The sequence below is a fragment of the Malania oleifera genome, chromosome 6, assembly GCF_029873635.1.
Source record: "Malania oleifera isolate guangnan ecotype guangnan chromosome 6, ASM2987363v1, whole genome shotgun sequence".
Classification (NCBI taxonomy): domain Eukaryota; kingdom Viridiplantae; phylum Streptophyta; class Magnoliopsida; order Santalales; family Ximeniaceae; genus Malania; species Malania oleifera.
Window position 1 is genome coordinate 4,935,116 of NC_080422.1, and position 13,867 is coordinate 4,948,982.

The following is a 13,867-nucleotide window of genomic DNA, read 5'->3' on the forward strand; positions in this document are numbered from 1 at the left end:
ATTCCCTACCCTAATACATCATGTTGTTAATACCATTTTTGGTCCAATAGAAATTCAACAAATAAAAGATTATTAGATCATTTTATGGATTTTTTGAACTGTATCCCTTATGCCAAAATTTTACTTAAATAATCAATCATTCCCCAATCAAATTTCATAATCGTCAAACTCGAGTTTAATTATGTATTTTTTTTTTTTTTAGTTCCTCTTCCTTTAGAGCCCAAATTTTCTTCGCATTGCTATGACCTTTTTGTCTTCATATCTCAAAAGAAAACTATCAAAATTGAACTTTTTTTTCAAAATAAAAAATAGTTGCAAAAGGGTTCGGATTTTCCTTATTACTCAAATTTTGATTTTCTTGAGTTTAGACTATTTTCATCATTTCTTAAAAAATAATTCTAAAAGATTAATCTCATTAACTCCTAAGTCGTTTCCATCTAAAATTTCAAGAACACTCAAATTTTTATTTTCTTAACTTTAGCATATTTTTCTATCCAAAAAATTAAAATTGTCTCAAGAACATTTTGAATGGATTTTCTCTTTAAGGTGAAAAAAATCAAGTTGAATTTTCATTTTTTCCCTTTTTGACTTTTGAACATAAGTAAATAAATCTATCCCCCTTCAAAAGCAATAAAATATTTAAAAAAATATTTAAAATTTCAATTTTAAACAATCCATCCATACAATAAAAATTAATAATAACCAATCAGCCTTAAATTTTTCCCTATTCTCCAAACATGGCTAGGTCAAACGTACAAAACTCTTTTCTTTTTCTTTTTTACCTTCACAAACTAGAGAAATAAGATACAAAAAAAAAAAAAAAAATAGTATCGATACGGTCAGCTCATGGTCTAATGATAATAGTTGAACAAAAATATTACAAAAGGTAACAAGATTGATTTTTTTACGAAAAGTGCACCATATGATTTAGCATGAATAATTCACCCTAAAATTACTGGGACTGTTGGAGTCAAAGAAACTAGGCCACTCACATTTTGTGTCATTAAAAAACAAAAAGAAGATACAAATAGTTAAAAGTGTGTATAGGCTAATTAGAAGGAAGAGTTGTGAAGGGGAATGGAGAAAGAGTGGAACAAAAAAGGAGGTTCATCAATTGGAGTGTTTGCTCTTTAAAGGGAAAAAGAAAAAGAGAATGAGTCATGAGATAAAGGAAAAGAAAGAATGAGAATTCAACATTTCATGGTATTTAATAAATGGTCAGTTATGACTTTAGGGTACATCTTGATAAAATTTTTGAAATAATAATATTTTTTTTTTCAAATTTACCACCGATACACGATCGTTAAATTATTAATAAAAGCATAAAAACGCATACTTTGTACCACAACTTCTATTGTTTCAATCATAGTTTTCCAACTCATATAGGATCCGCTAGTCCTACTAGGTTCAACTAGAACCGGTCTGGTCGGGTTCGGTCAGTCTCCTGAAAGGCTGAAATCATATTTATTACAGACTAATGTTGCCCTGGTTGGCTCGATTCAAACTGACCTAAACTAAGGTCAACCCTCCTCTTGCCCTTAAAAGTCCTAGGAGTTGATCTCAAGATCTGCCATTTGCATATATAAAATAAGGATACTAAGGCAGAACCAACCGAATTGACTAACTAGTTAGGTTAATTTGGCATCAAATTTAAGAAATTTCGGTAATTCGATTTCAATTCAGCATAAGTTTTTACTAATTTCGAGCATCGAATTCACTTATTTATAATATGAAATATAAATTATATTTTATTAAAAATATGGTATACCATTATACTATTAGTATATTGTAATCATATACACTCTAAACCTAATTTTAGTTTCGCTCTCAATTATTTATGTTTGGTTGGTGATTCAATAGAGTATCCTATTTGGTTCGATTAGGCATGCAATTTTCATTAACAAAAAAATTTTGATTAATTGGATTAATGTGTTGAATTAACCATATGACCCAAATGTACACCCCTAAACAAGGCCATCACGCCCACTTCAACTTGTATTTAACTGGACAATATAATGACATTAGCACAAGCAAGGTCACTATAATTTCAAACATTATTGTGTCTTTGACTAAAACATATTAGAATATTAAATATTAACTTTAAATAATACTTACAAAATTAAGAAAATAGTTTAAAGTTCAAAATTTTTTTAGATGGCATTTAGAATTTATTTATGTAATTTTTTTTTCTTTATTTTGTTTATATAAGTAATATTATACAAACATTTTATAAAATATACTTTATATGAAATTAGTGTAAGTTTTTTTTTACAATAATATTTTTATACATATAAAATCATGTTGAGGTTTTGACCGCCAGGTTGATCCATTGGTCCAAGCTGGGGCCTTTATGAGGTCCAGGTTTTATAACTAGGGTTCTAGCGCAAAGCAAACTTAAGCATGTCTGCAAGGAGTTTACTACCGTTTCCCAATATGCGACTTGACAACTAGGAGGAGGTAGAAACTCATCTTACTGCTTACATACTAGCATAAAAATACAGTGCCCATCATGAGCCTCTTAATTCTCATAATTTGGTGCATTGGGCCTAATACCAAATACCATAAAGTCATTTATCTTAATGCTCTCAAAACGTCCAACATTGGTTTATAAGTTGGCAAAGTCTAATAAATTCTAACGATCTCCCACCAAATAATTAAAGCTTTATAAAGAAAATAAGAATTTCTCCAAACTAAATCATATGACAAACAAGAATGTGCAAACATCACCTAATGAGACAAAATCAATATGCCAAGCCAGACAAAATCAAGATGTTTCTAAAACACATCATAACGAAACTAAATCTAATCATCTTTCTACTCCGTGAAATGATGGTAAATATTTTTACAATTAATAATATTGCAACAAAGAATAATCAAATTAAGCAATCCACATAATATTTGAGAAACATCGTTTGGAGATGTCGAATCAAATAATCTACTCACAAAAGAAAAAACAGAAAATGTAATCTCAAACATGTATCATATTTATCAAGATTTCTAATGTAATTTCCAAGTCTTCTAGTTTTCTAGACACCAAACCCATGCATTGACATGAGCCCCACCAAAATGTCTCATTGTAGTTGGTAGCAGAAATTCAAATGAGACATTTCAGAACAAATAAAAAAAAAAAAAATTAAAAATTAAAAATAAAATAAAAATAAAAATGGGAGCCAACAATGGAAGCAATTAGTTCCTGATGACAATGTTTAACGGGAAGAAAGCTATACAATATGCCCATATCAATTGAACTAAAAATGGAAGCTAGCAGACAACAAATGATGGCAGAATCCAAAACCCCCTTCAGTGTGCAAACTCCAACCTGAAAAATCCTCTCAACAACATTTTGACCAGTACTTCACCAAATTAGTTTAGTTGCCGAATCGACCTCTTCCCCATGGGACACCTTGTCGACCACCCGCACCTCGTCGCCCAGTGTAATTGTTCTGTTGGGACAGAACCTTCATCCTCTGCTCCTTCATATTTGCAAACAGCGAATCTAGTGTCTGAGGCCTCTGCTTAGGCACTGCAGCTTTTCCTAACTGTTGCTGCTGCTGCTTCTGCTGCTGCTGCTGCTGCACCTGAACAAAAGTTATAACCCACATTAAAATTTCTACTCCTAATTATGTTCACACCAACTCAATGGCAACCCACAAACCAACAGCCCAAGCCATTGGACCGGAGAGTTTAGAATTCTCATCAATCTGATTTTGATCCCTCCTTAATGCCTCAATTTCATTCATTTCAGTATCCGTGGTGGTGCTTCTGAGATTACTTGGAAAACCATTATGCCCATAAAACACATTTTATTTATCTTTTTGGCAGCCCAAATTCTCCCTTGAGAATGGCCCTATTCTTAGGCACAGGCCTAAGTGGCATGTAAATCTTTGAACCAAAAACCTGGCTAGAGATGTCAAACATAGTTGAGGACATGATTACATATTCAGAGAAAACAAATAATAAAGTCAAAACAGTCTCTATTTCTAGACTTCAGATGCAAAAAGGAAACTACTGGCTGCTTGCTAGAACGATATAGTGGGGTTCATGGAACAAGGCAATTCAATATTCCAAGGTCAAACAAACAATCATCACTCCTATAAATTAACATGATCTGGCAAACCTTTGCAAAGCCTCCATTTGGAACTTTCCTTGGACCAGGCATTCCTCCAACCCTGTACCAAAAAGAGAGTAGATATGTGATTAAAAATCCAGACACTGAATAAAACCTTACCAGGAATCAATTCCAGAGGCACAAGCACCGCCTGCAACAGCCAACATGGGCACTAACCTCACTTAATTAAGAGTACTCACCATTTTATTTATATCTATTTCCAACTAAGAGAAAAACAAGACAAACCACATCAAACATGCCGTTCACCGTGAGGATCATTAACAGCAAGGATCATCAGTTTCTTAACTTTCTTCTACAAGCTCCAGTGAACCAGAGGAAGTCAAAGTCCACAACCATGCGTGCTCTCTATCGTAACCCAAAGCATTCTATCGTAATGCAACATAAAAGGCCACCTCCATGGACAAATAGAACCAAACAACCTATGTGCATATTCTCCTTACACTTTCACAAGTAGGAGATGATATCCCAAATCGCTTCTAAACTCCATCTCAAACACAGGACGCCACAAAAGATTCAACAAGATAACAGGCGTGAACAGCCAACATGCTACTCAGCAAAAACAAAAGTCAAATATAAAGCCGATGCAGCACCCAATATTAAATTCTCAAATAAAATGACAAATTCAATGCTTTGCATGTAGTCGAATTTGCCATTCCCCTGGCACCAAACTCCTCCAATTTAGTTCAAATAATACAATGGTATCCATTTGATACAAGGCCCACAACACTTGTATCATTTTTTTTTCAAATACCAAAACAAATCATCCCACCATCTATCAGTGTCAATTCCATACCATTGTGTGGACCCAACTAGGACACAGGACTAAAACTGCATTCAAATGTTGAGAATCAGTCTGCAAGATCAACAATAGATTGATGCAATTGAAGCTAACAGACCAGTATGCCACGTGGATGAAAAGATTGAAGCAGACGGAAGGAACAAAACAGGTATTTGGTGTACCAAGTGCAGATGATCTGTCGGCCATTTAAATTGTAGCAGCAAAACTAGGGTGCATAAGAAAATCACACAAGCACCATAATTGGGATGATTGATGATCAAAACCCTTCAAAAGAAACAAAAATATAGAAGCTGAAAACTCACGCCACGGTATACCAATAAGGGTAGCCAAATATAAAAAATTCAAGGGAACCCTAAACCCATCCACGAATCAGTAAATCGCAAGAGGGAAGGTAGTTCTTCTCAATAGATAGCAATCACACAAGATGCACAATACTCACTTCACCATCACAAGCCTAGCTCACTCCGTACCATGTAGATTCTTGTATATTAAATTTTTTCCCCACCTTCAAAAAGCATTTCATTTCCCCAAAATCCATCACTTAGCTGTTAATTTACAGTAAACTCCTTTCCTGAATGCACCATGTAGGTTCTTGTATATTGAACTTTTTCCCAACTCCTTGAGAAGGAATTTTATCTCCCACAAAACACATCCCCTTCAGCTGCTAATTTGACAGTAAACTCCAATTCTGGAAACAATACAGCCGCGACCAAATACGATATGCATCATTCAACCAAATTGGACAACTTCACACATCACAAATATGCAGGCAATCAATTTTAGGTGTCTTGATAGATGCATATAACTGAAAATATTTCCAAATTGGCATCTTGGCAGTAAATCAATACTGGAGTTCCATAAACAGTACTCTAGGTAACACACAATAACCAGAAGCACATGGCAGGTGCGTCATCACCAAAATATAGAGAAAACTGCGATTTACCTGCATTGAATCCAGAAAAGAATTTTTCAGCCAATATTTGTCATACACCATCATCATTACAATCATTATAGTCATCCCCACAACAAATATTCTAAAAAACATGCTTAGCTTAATACCTTGATTTATTCCAATTAACGACACGGCTTCGATTATTAAAAGCTCTATTGCGGATGGGAGCGACTGCAGCCTTTCGTGCAACTTCAGTTGTCAAAGGAAACTGGTTCCCCTGGAAATTTGTCCTTCTTTGAGCAAGAAACCCCTGCAAATTAAATTAAGAAGACTATTCAGTAAATTCAATGTATACAAGCACAATAGTCATTGTTGTTCCTATCCAATTCGAACTATCTATGGAGCATTTGGTATTAAAATTTGGCTATTTACAGCCAAGGAATAATAAGTCCTTATTTGATATTTGAATTGTCTTTTTGTTCTACACAATGATAGGGAAAAAAAAAAAAAGAAACTCTTTCATTCTTTTATGCTCAATCAAACCAAAACAAAGATGAGCAATCCGAAATCTATAGGATTATATAAAAATTCGATTGACCAAAGTAATGACACCCAACAATGTGCACGAACACCACAACCACCACCAACTAACCCTAGGTCCTGCAAGTTGGGGTCAGCAATAACATACAACAGCATAAACCCCAACCCCCTAACCAGGGAAAAACACTATACCTGTCTGAGAGAGGATCTCGAGTCCACAAACCGCCGCACCTTTGAGGATTTCTCTTGAGCTGTACCATTCAAAAAAGTCTGACTTTTATTCTGCATAAGCCCAAAAATCATTCTGTATAAGATATCTCAAAACATTTCACAATCGACAAAAGAATTATATCAAGATTCAGTAGCAAAATTTCTCACCGGAACCCTTTGCTTCTTAGCCTTGAAGGTTGTATTTTTAGACATTTTGATAATATCATCTGCATCACGCAAAAAATAAGTAGAAATTGTGAATAAACAAATACAATATTTCAAGAGGAAGAGAACACCATATAAGTGCCAATACTGACCTAATGTCATGTCCATTTTCTTCTCCGTAAGAGCAATCGCCTCGTTTGTCAGAGGTTTTGAAGCCATCTGAGAAGAAGTAAATAGAAAGGTAAGCTAAGCATGCACTGGAATCAAGAATGCAATAGAAGCTAGCTACTGAAAGCAGAAAAGCAAAAATAATTGCCTTCACTTGAGAAGCACTAAAAATACATAAAGAGGACATGCTAATCACTGTGGTACTGCTTGCCCGCACCTAGAAATTACTGAACTAACAATCTACACAATTTCCCCTTGAAGAACCTCACTTCACAATTTTATAACTAAATCAAAGGTCAATCTACCAGGAGACCACGAGTTGTCTAAGGGGTAAAAACAGTAACCTACGTACTAATTCGAATATAATCATGGAAAAGATATGTAATTTCCTAGTAGCACCTTTCGTTTCAAAGCGTAGAGTCTTTAGACTTCTCCAAAAAGAAGATCCCAAGAGACACGAAAAGAAGAGAAAACCCTTCCCAAGAGACGTGAAAAGCATTCTCCAGAAGATTCGAAAACCATAAATTTTGGGGAAAAATCAGTATGCTCTTTCTACTTTGAACCAAAAGTTCCAAGTTTTTTTTTAAAAAATAAAAATCAGGGTTACGAGGGCAGTTTCAACTCGAACTTGATCAAAATACGAGGGCCAATGTCCACGTAAAACATACAATCAACAACACATCTTTGCCACGCATATACATCAGGATCAGAAAACCTTAAGCAGAAACTGTGAGAAGAATCAACTTAACAAAATAAAACGAAAAAAAATCGATAAAGCATCAAGAACAACAACACATAATCCAAAACCCTAACAAAACATATCATCAAAAATTAAATACCCTCCGATAGCCCGAAAATTTCTTCTTAAAAGGTAAAAAAAATAGACGGAAAGTATATCCCGAAATTACCATTCTTCAGCGTCCAAACGGAGGGTTATTCAGAATTATCCCCAAACTAAGCAAAAGAGAGAGAGAGAAAAAAGAAATTGAACAAAAAACTTACATATTAACGGAGCTGAAAAACAGATGAAGCAAATCGAGATACTGGAGAAGTCTAGGGTTAGGGTTTGTGTGGGATTTGTGAAGAGAAAACAAGATCGACGCTTCACAAGAGGAAGTTAGCTTCCGGCAGAAGCAGCCGCGTGAAGAAAACGAAGAACGTAAAGAAGGGGAAGGAGGTGGTTTTATTGAGGGGGCGGTGCGGACTTCAAATCCTCATTAAAGAGGAATTAATAAAGGGGGGATGTTGTATGATATTCGTATCGTAAAATTTCCAGCTGGCAAAGTTTAATTGGGCCGAGAACTACTATCGTGGGCCGGGCTGCCCTTTCGGACCATCGTCCAATTACCTCTCCTATGTCCGTCTCTCTCAGCCCAACTCTTGTGCCTATCGCCACTTCCCTTTTTTTATTTTTTTATTTTTTTTTAGAAAATAAATTTGCAGAAAAATAGTTTAAAATTAATCCATGTGTTCTCAAAAAATAGATTAATTTTAAAAACTTAGTCATATTTAGTTATATAAAATATTATATTATTACTACTATCATTATAAAATAAATTAATAATATGAAATATTTTATCAGTTTATAGTAGGGAATATAGGAGGAATATACGAGAAATAGATTTCATGTTGGAATATCTATTTCTTTGTTATCATATGTTAAAAGGAATAATTATCTTTTTAACTCTCAAAATTTAAACTAGGTTTAATTTTTTTTGACAAATAACTATTCCATTGAACTAAACGAGTCGTTATTTGAATACAATTTCTTAAATATTTTGGAAACTATTATAAGTACTTCAAAAATTACTATTGGCAATTATTTTTTAAAGTATTAAATGATACTATCATTATTTAATTTTCATTTTTTTTCTTTGATGTTCAGTTTACAACTAAAAATATACAAAGGGAGAAGTATAAAAAGTCATCATTTTACAAGTAAATTCGTTTTTTAAAATATAGAAAAATAACAAAGTGTGATTAGTATTTTCTAGTGTGTAAATATCATCTCCCATTACTTAACCATCACAATTATCTAAAGAGTTTCACAAACTTGATAAACTTGAGCCAATACAAACTTACCCTAAAAATTAGATATATTAAATATTTTAATATATTTATAATTTTTTGATGTTTGATGATTCTTTATAAGTGAAATTTTAATAATCTTGTTCTTATTTATAAATCCCCTTGGAAAATGTTTAGTGTCACAAGTCTATGATGACACGAGCTCATGCGGCATGGCCTCATTGGGCACTACTATAATGCCCCAAACCCGAAACTAGGGTCCGAAGTGTTGTTTAAAATATATCTCTAATACCACCTTATGACGCTCCGAACCCGCCAAGTGGGGCTCGAGTGCCACGTGTTCCATTACATGTACCTGATATTCACACATCAATAATGCAGCGAAAATAATAACAACTCCTCAATAATATACCAGAGTTTCTACCTATTTATAATCTCAAAAGGTATTCTCTAACATCCAGTATTCACAAACATATATATACATCCCCGAAATTTTAAATATAATACAACCCCAAAATATACAACTCAAAAATATAATCAAAGTTTATACCCTCTCTCTCTCTCTCAAAAATGCTACGCCAATCCCCGAGCTCACTGAGCTAGATCACGCGAAGATCCTGAAAAATATAAAATTCCATATCGGGTGAGACACATCTCAGTAAGTCAGAATAGATTAATACCAGTGTAAATGTAACGTCCCTCAATAAAATACAACATAATAAATAAATGGTCAACCCGAACCCGTGGGTAACGGGGACACCTGTCATACACAGCGGAAAACCTAGCAGCAGTAAACATAAATCTCAACATCCAATCATAAAACATAATACCAAAACTTTCTATTAACATCAATATACTGTTTATATGTACAATCTCCAAAAATTCAAAAAACATCACTAGGACCATACAAAAAAAATCTCCTAGTCCTAGTTCGACGCTTACCCTTCTAGTAGGGAAGCACCAATCACTCAACGGCAACCCTAATTCGCAGGTCTCTCTGGGTTTCCTGAAAAATATGTTAATGTTGGGGGTGAGACACTTCTCAGTAAGAGAAAATAAACTAAATACAGCTGTGTGGCAACATGAACATTTAAAGTGTTTATACATATACAGGACATTTCATAATTCTAGAAATAATCATAATATCATACTGGATGATCATATACTTTCATATTTGTTAATAAATCATAACATTCATAAGCATTTGTTATCACTGTAATAACATACATAAAAACCATCTATTGTAATTGTAGTACTGAAAATATACCTAAGATAAATAGCTAGCTAATGTCATGTATTACCCCCCATGACGGGTTGTGTAGCCCGAAAGCGAGACCCGACAATGGCTGGCCGACCACTGCCGGATCAAATATGTCTGTAAGTACGATGGGCCCGCCACACCCTGGTCTGAACTTCCAGGTGGACGTCCACACTCTACTGAAAGCCACATCGACTATCCATCTCTCATCCCCTCGTGGGATGGTTAGCACTAATACGGCCTCGTGCCAAATCTGATCTACCCATAGCTATGGTACCGAGCTCCTGGTCTAAACTAAACTAACATCCTGGTTGTGATAACATATAATACATGATCATACATAACATCATTATAGCCTCGTGCCGAAAACATAGATACGGCCTCGTGCCAAAAACCATAGTAAATATGGCCTCGCGCCAATAATATCAATACGGCCTCGTGCCAATAGCATAAATACATGGTCTCGTGCCAAAAATCATATAAATACGATCTCGTGCCGATAACATAAATATGGCTTCGCGTCAAATACATTTCAGGTATTTACATTTGAAAATAACTCATTTTTCATATATTCGTCAACTCAATATAACATAACTCATCTTTCCAAAATACCTGAAAATGTGTTTTACTCGTAAAAGCATTCATATCTTATCTCATTTCACATAAAATAATATTCATGCCACACATGCTCTATTAAAAGTCATACTTCATATTTTAAAATCATAGTTTTCTGACATCTCATACATACATTAACTTTTTAAGCATCATAACAGTATTTTCCCAATCGTACATTTTATTCATAATAAACGAATATATCATATGTTTTTCTGAAAATAAAACTACTCATAACCAATAATAGTTTGCATGGAAAAGAATTGCTTTAGTTTACTCCCTTACCTGGCTACTGAGAAAGCTCCTACAATTTCCTAGCCTAACCCCCGTAGGATTTCCTGATAAATATCCTGAAATTAAAAATTCCCAGAATTAAACATCAATATTTTCATGCGTATATCAATTCTTATAACTATCACGAAGTCTAATTTGACTTAAAAAGCCTTACCTCAATTCTGTGATGATTTCCAACTTCGTTTCTCCAACGATCTGGTATGGCAAACTTGTAGGGAACTTCGCCAGGAGCGTCGTGGTAGCTTCAGATCTTCAATCCGACGTAAAACCAGCCCAAAATCAAAGAGAGCCAAAGAGGAGAGAGATGAGAGAGAGAAGCTTCTTAAAAATGAGATATTTCCCGGATTTCCATATTTATAAAGCAGCAAGATTCGTCGACGAGCCCGACCTTCGTCAACGGGTCCTTCACAAATTTCGTCGACAAGACCCTGTATTCGTCAACAAAATTCAGGCTGCCTCATAACCTCTCTCGGTATTTTCTCATCGACGAAGCCCTGTGTTCTTCGTCGACGAAACTCTGTGTTTGTCGACAAAGCTTGGTAGCCTTCCTTCTTTTCTTTTTTTAAAATTTTCCTTTCTTTATTATTTAAATTTCATTTAAAAATTCGGGTCGTTATAGTATGGCTATCATGAGATTTGTGTATAAAATATAATCATCATTTAAAAATTAATCTACAATTATGAAATCATTCTCTGTCCCAACTCACACACATGAAGAGTATTTTATTAATGAGAATTTCCCAAGGATTGGGGTGGTTATCTGCTCATACAAGTAGCGCCTCTATGTTCTAATACATTATGCAACCCATGGCTACACCTGAAGCATATCAGGGCACTTACCTTACTCTGTAAGCCCTCAAGTGGATATTTTATCTCGTACTTACACACACATTCACACAAATGTTTACTGGTAGAAGTTCCCGAGAATAAGGAAGATTACCCGTTTATACAAGTAGTTTCCCTCAACCCTAATACATTATGCAGCCCAGTATGGCTACATCTAATATTAATCAGGACACTCACCTTTCTCAACAAGCCCTCGGGCGGAGTGTATAGTTCGCCCCAAATAAATATAATACTACAATTGTGACAACCTGCTTAATTTCCACTTTTTTTTTTTATATTACAAAATCACAAAATTCAACTCAGTAGATCATAATTCGCCTGAGCCCGTGGGTACCAGGGGTACATCAGAACATGTAACGGAAGCCTAAGCAGTAAGAAACATACAATCACAATATTATAAATACGAAAACTTCCATCACATTACCATAAATACTAGAGTCACTATATCCACTATATTTCAGTATATACATCCCAAAAACAAAATCTAGGGACATTTCCCACAAAATCCAACTGTTCCTACTAAAACTTACCCTTCAAAAAGGGCAGACAAACAGCAATAGATCAGCAAAGCTTTTCCCGCTCTCCTAACTGGGGCTCCTGAAAAGTTTATAAAATTTTGGCATGAGACATCTCTTAGTAAAGGAAATAAACTAATACCAATGTGTGGCAACATGAGTATTCCATATTATACATATACCATACAGAACATATTCAGTAACTGTTTTGTCAAATCTGGGAAAACATATATATCATTAAAACATGGCAAAATATACTACATTTTCATAAACATATTCTATCTCATATAATAATAATAATAATACAAAAACATTCTTGGTAGGTTAGCTGGCTGTTGTCATGTATTACCCCCACATGACTGGGTTGTGTGGCCCGAAGGCGAGACCTGACAATGGTTGGCCAACCACTGTCAAGTTAAAAGTACAGTATGTAAGTCTGATGGGTCTGCCAGACTTGGTCCGTACACTAAGGGTGCTCACACACTTCTTAAAGACCACATCAACCATACAATCTCACACAATTCCGTACAGCAGCGTTAACACAGATATCATGATCATGATGACTATGGACACATAGCAACGGTACCGTGCAAGTGCTAGCCTAGACCAAGCCAACAAGGTTCTAATATCATATAACATATATTGAAACTGTGATACATGGATATCTCACAGCATTAATTATCAGATCAATCATATCATTTTGCATATTTATGTATATCATGAAAAATCATCGGCCCATACGCCAGTATTTCACATTTTACCATAACTCGGCTTGTATGCCGGCAAATCATAGCACAACCCGTACGCTGGCACATCATTTCCATAGCTCGGCCCGTACGCCAACAAACATATTCATAGCTCGGTCCGTACATTGGCAAACCATACACATAGATCGGCCCGTACACTGGCAAACCATACACATAGCTCAGCCCATACGCCGGCAAATATATCAAAATCTCGGCCCATACGTCAGTTTTCCATTATAAAAATCCGTATCATTCACACACCCAGAAAATAGTATTTCATAACAATTTTTAGTCATGCCACACTAACAAGTTTTTTGCATATTCAACATACCATCATTTTCAACAATATTTTCTCAAATATAAATCATATATAAATATATTTATTTCCTAAAATTAATGCTATAACAATATACATATTTTCATAAAATACTAGCTTAGTTTATCCCTTTACCTGATTCCTGAAAAGCCCCTAAGAAAATCAATCCTGCACCTGCAGGGTTCCCAACTCAACACCTTGGAAACAACATTCCCCATAACTAAAGTTCAGTATTTTTACGCATATAACACTTCCTACAACTGTCAATTAACCGAATACTGAGTAGAAAATCTTACCTTAGATTTGGGATGGTTTCCAACTCAGCCCCACCGACGATCCACTCCGGCAG

General features: G+C 34.9%; 1 protein-coding gene across 1 annotated transcript; it reads right to left on the reverse strand.

The window, feature by feature from the left end:
• Nucleotides 1–2,963: 2,963 nt before the first annotated feature.
• LOC131157023 (uncharacterized) lies at nt 2,964–8,128 on the reverse strand. The gene is made up of 7 exons (XM_058110858.1): nt 7,906–8,128; nt 6,888–6,954; nt 6,739–6,797; nt 6,553–6,642; nt 5,988–6,130; nt 4,118–4,169; nt 2,964–3,578 (listed from the first exon to the last, which is right to left on the reverse strand). Exons 2-7 carry the CDS (start codon nt 6,952–6,954, stop codon nt 3,369–3,371), a joined length of 621 nt encoding a protein of 206 aa, XP_057966841.1. The 5' UTR covers nt 7,906–8,128; the 3' UTR covers nt 2,964–3,368.
• Between the last annotated feature and the right edge of the window lie 5,739 nt (nt 8,129–13,867).

Excerpts from the sequence above, each read along its gene's own strand:
- LOC131157023 (XM_058110858.1), bottom strand. The coding sequence starts at position 6,954 with ATGGCTTCAAAACCTCTGACAAACGAGGCGATTGCTCTTACGGAGAAG. Across the intron at positions 6,643-6,738 it reads CTAAGAAGCAAAGGGTTCCG|AATAAAAGTCAGACTTTTTT; the intron begins GTGAGAAATTTT and ends GGGCTTATGCAG. Across the intron at positions 3,579-4,117 it reads CAAATGGAGGCTTTGCAAAG|GTGCAGCAGCAGCAGCAGCA; the intron begins GTTTGCCAGATC and ends ACTTTTGTTCAG.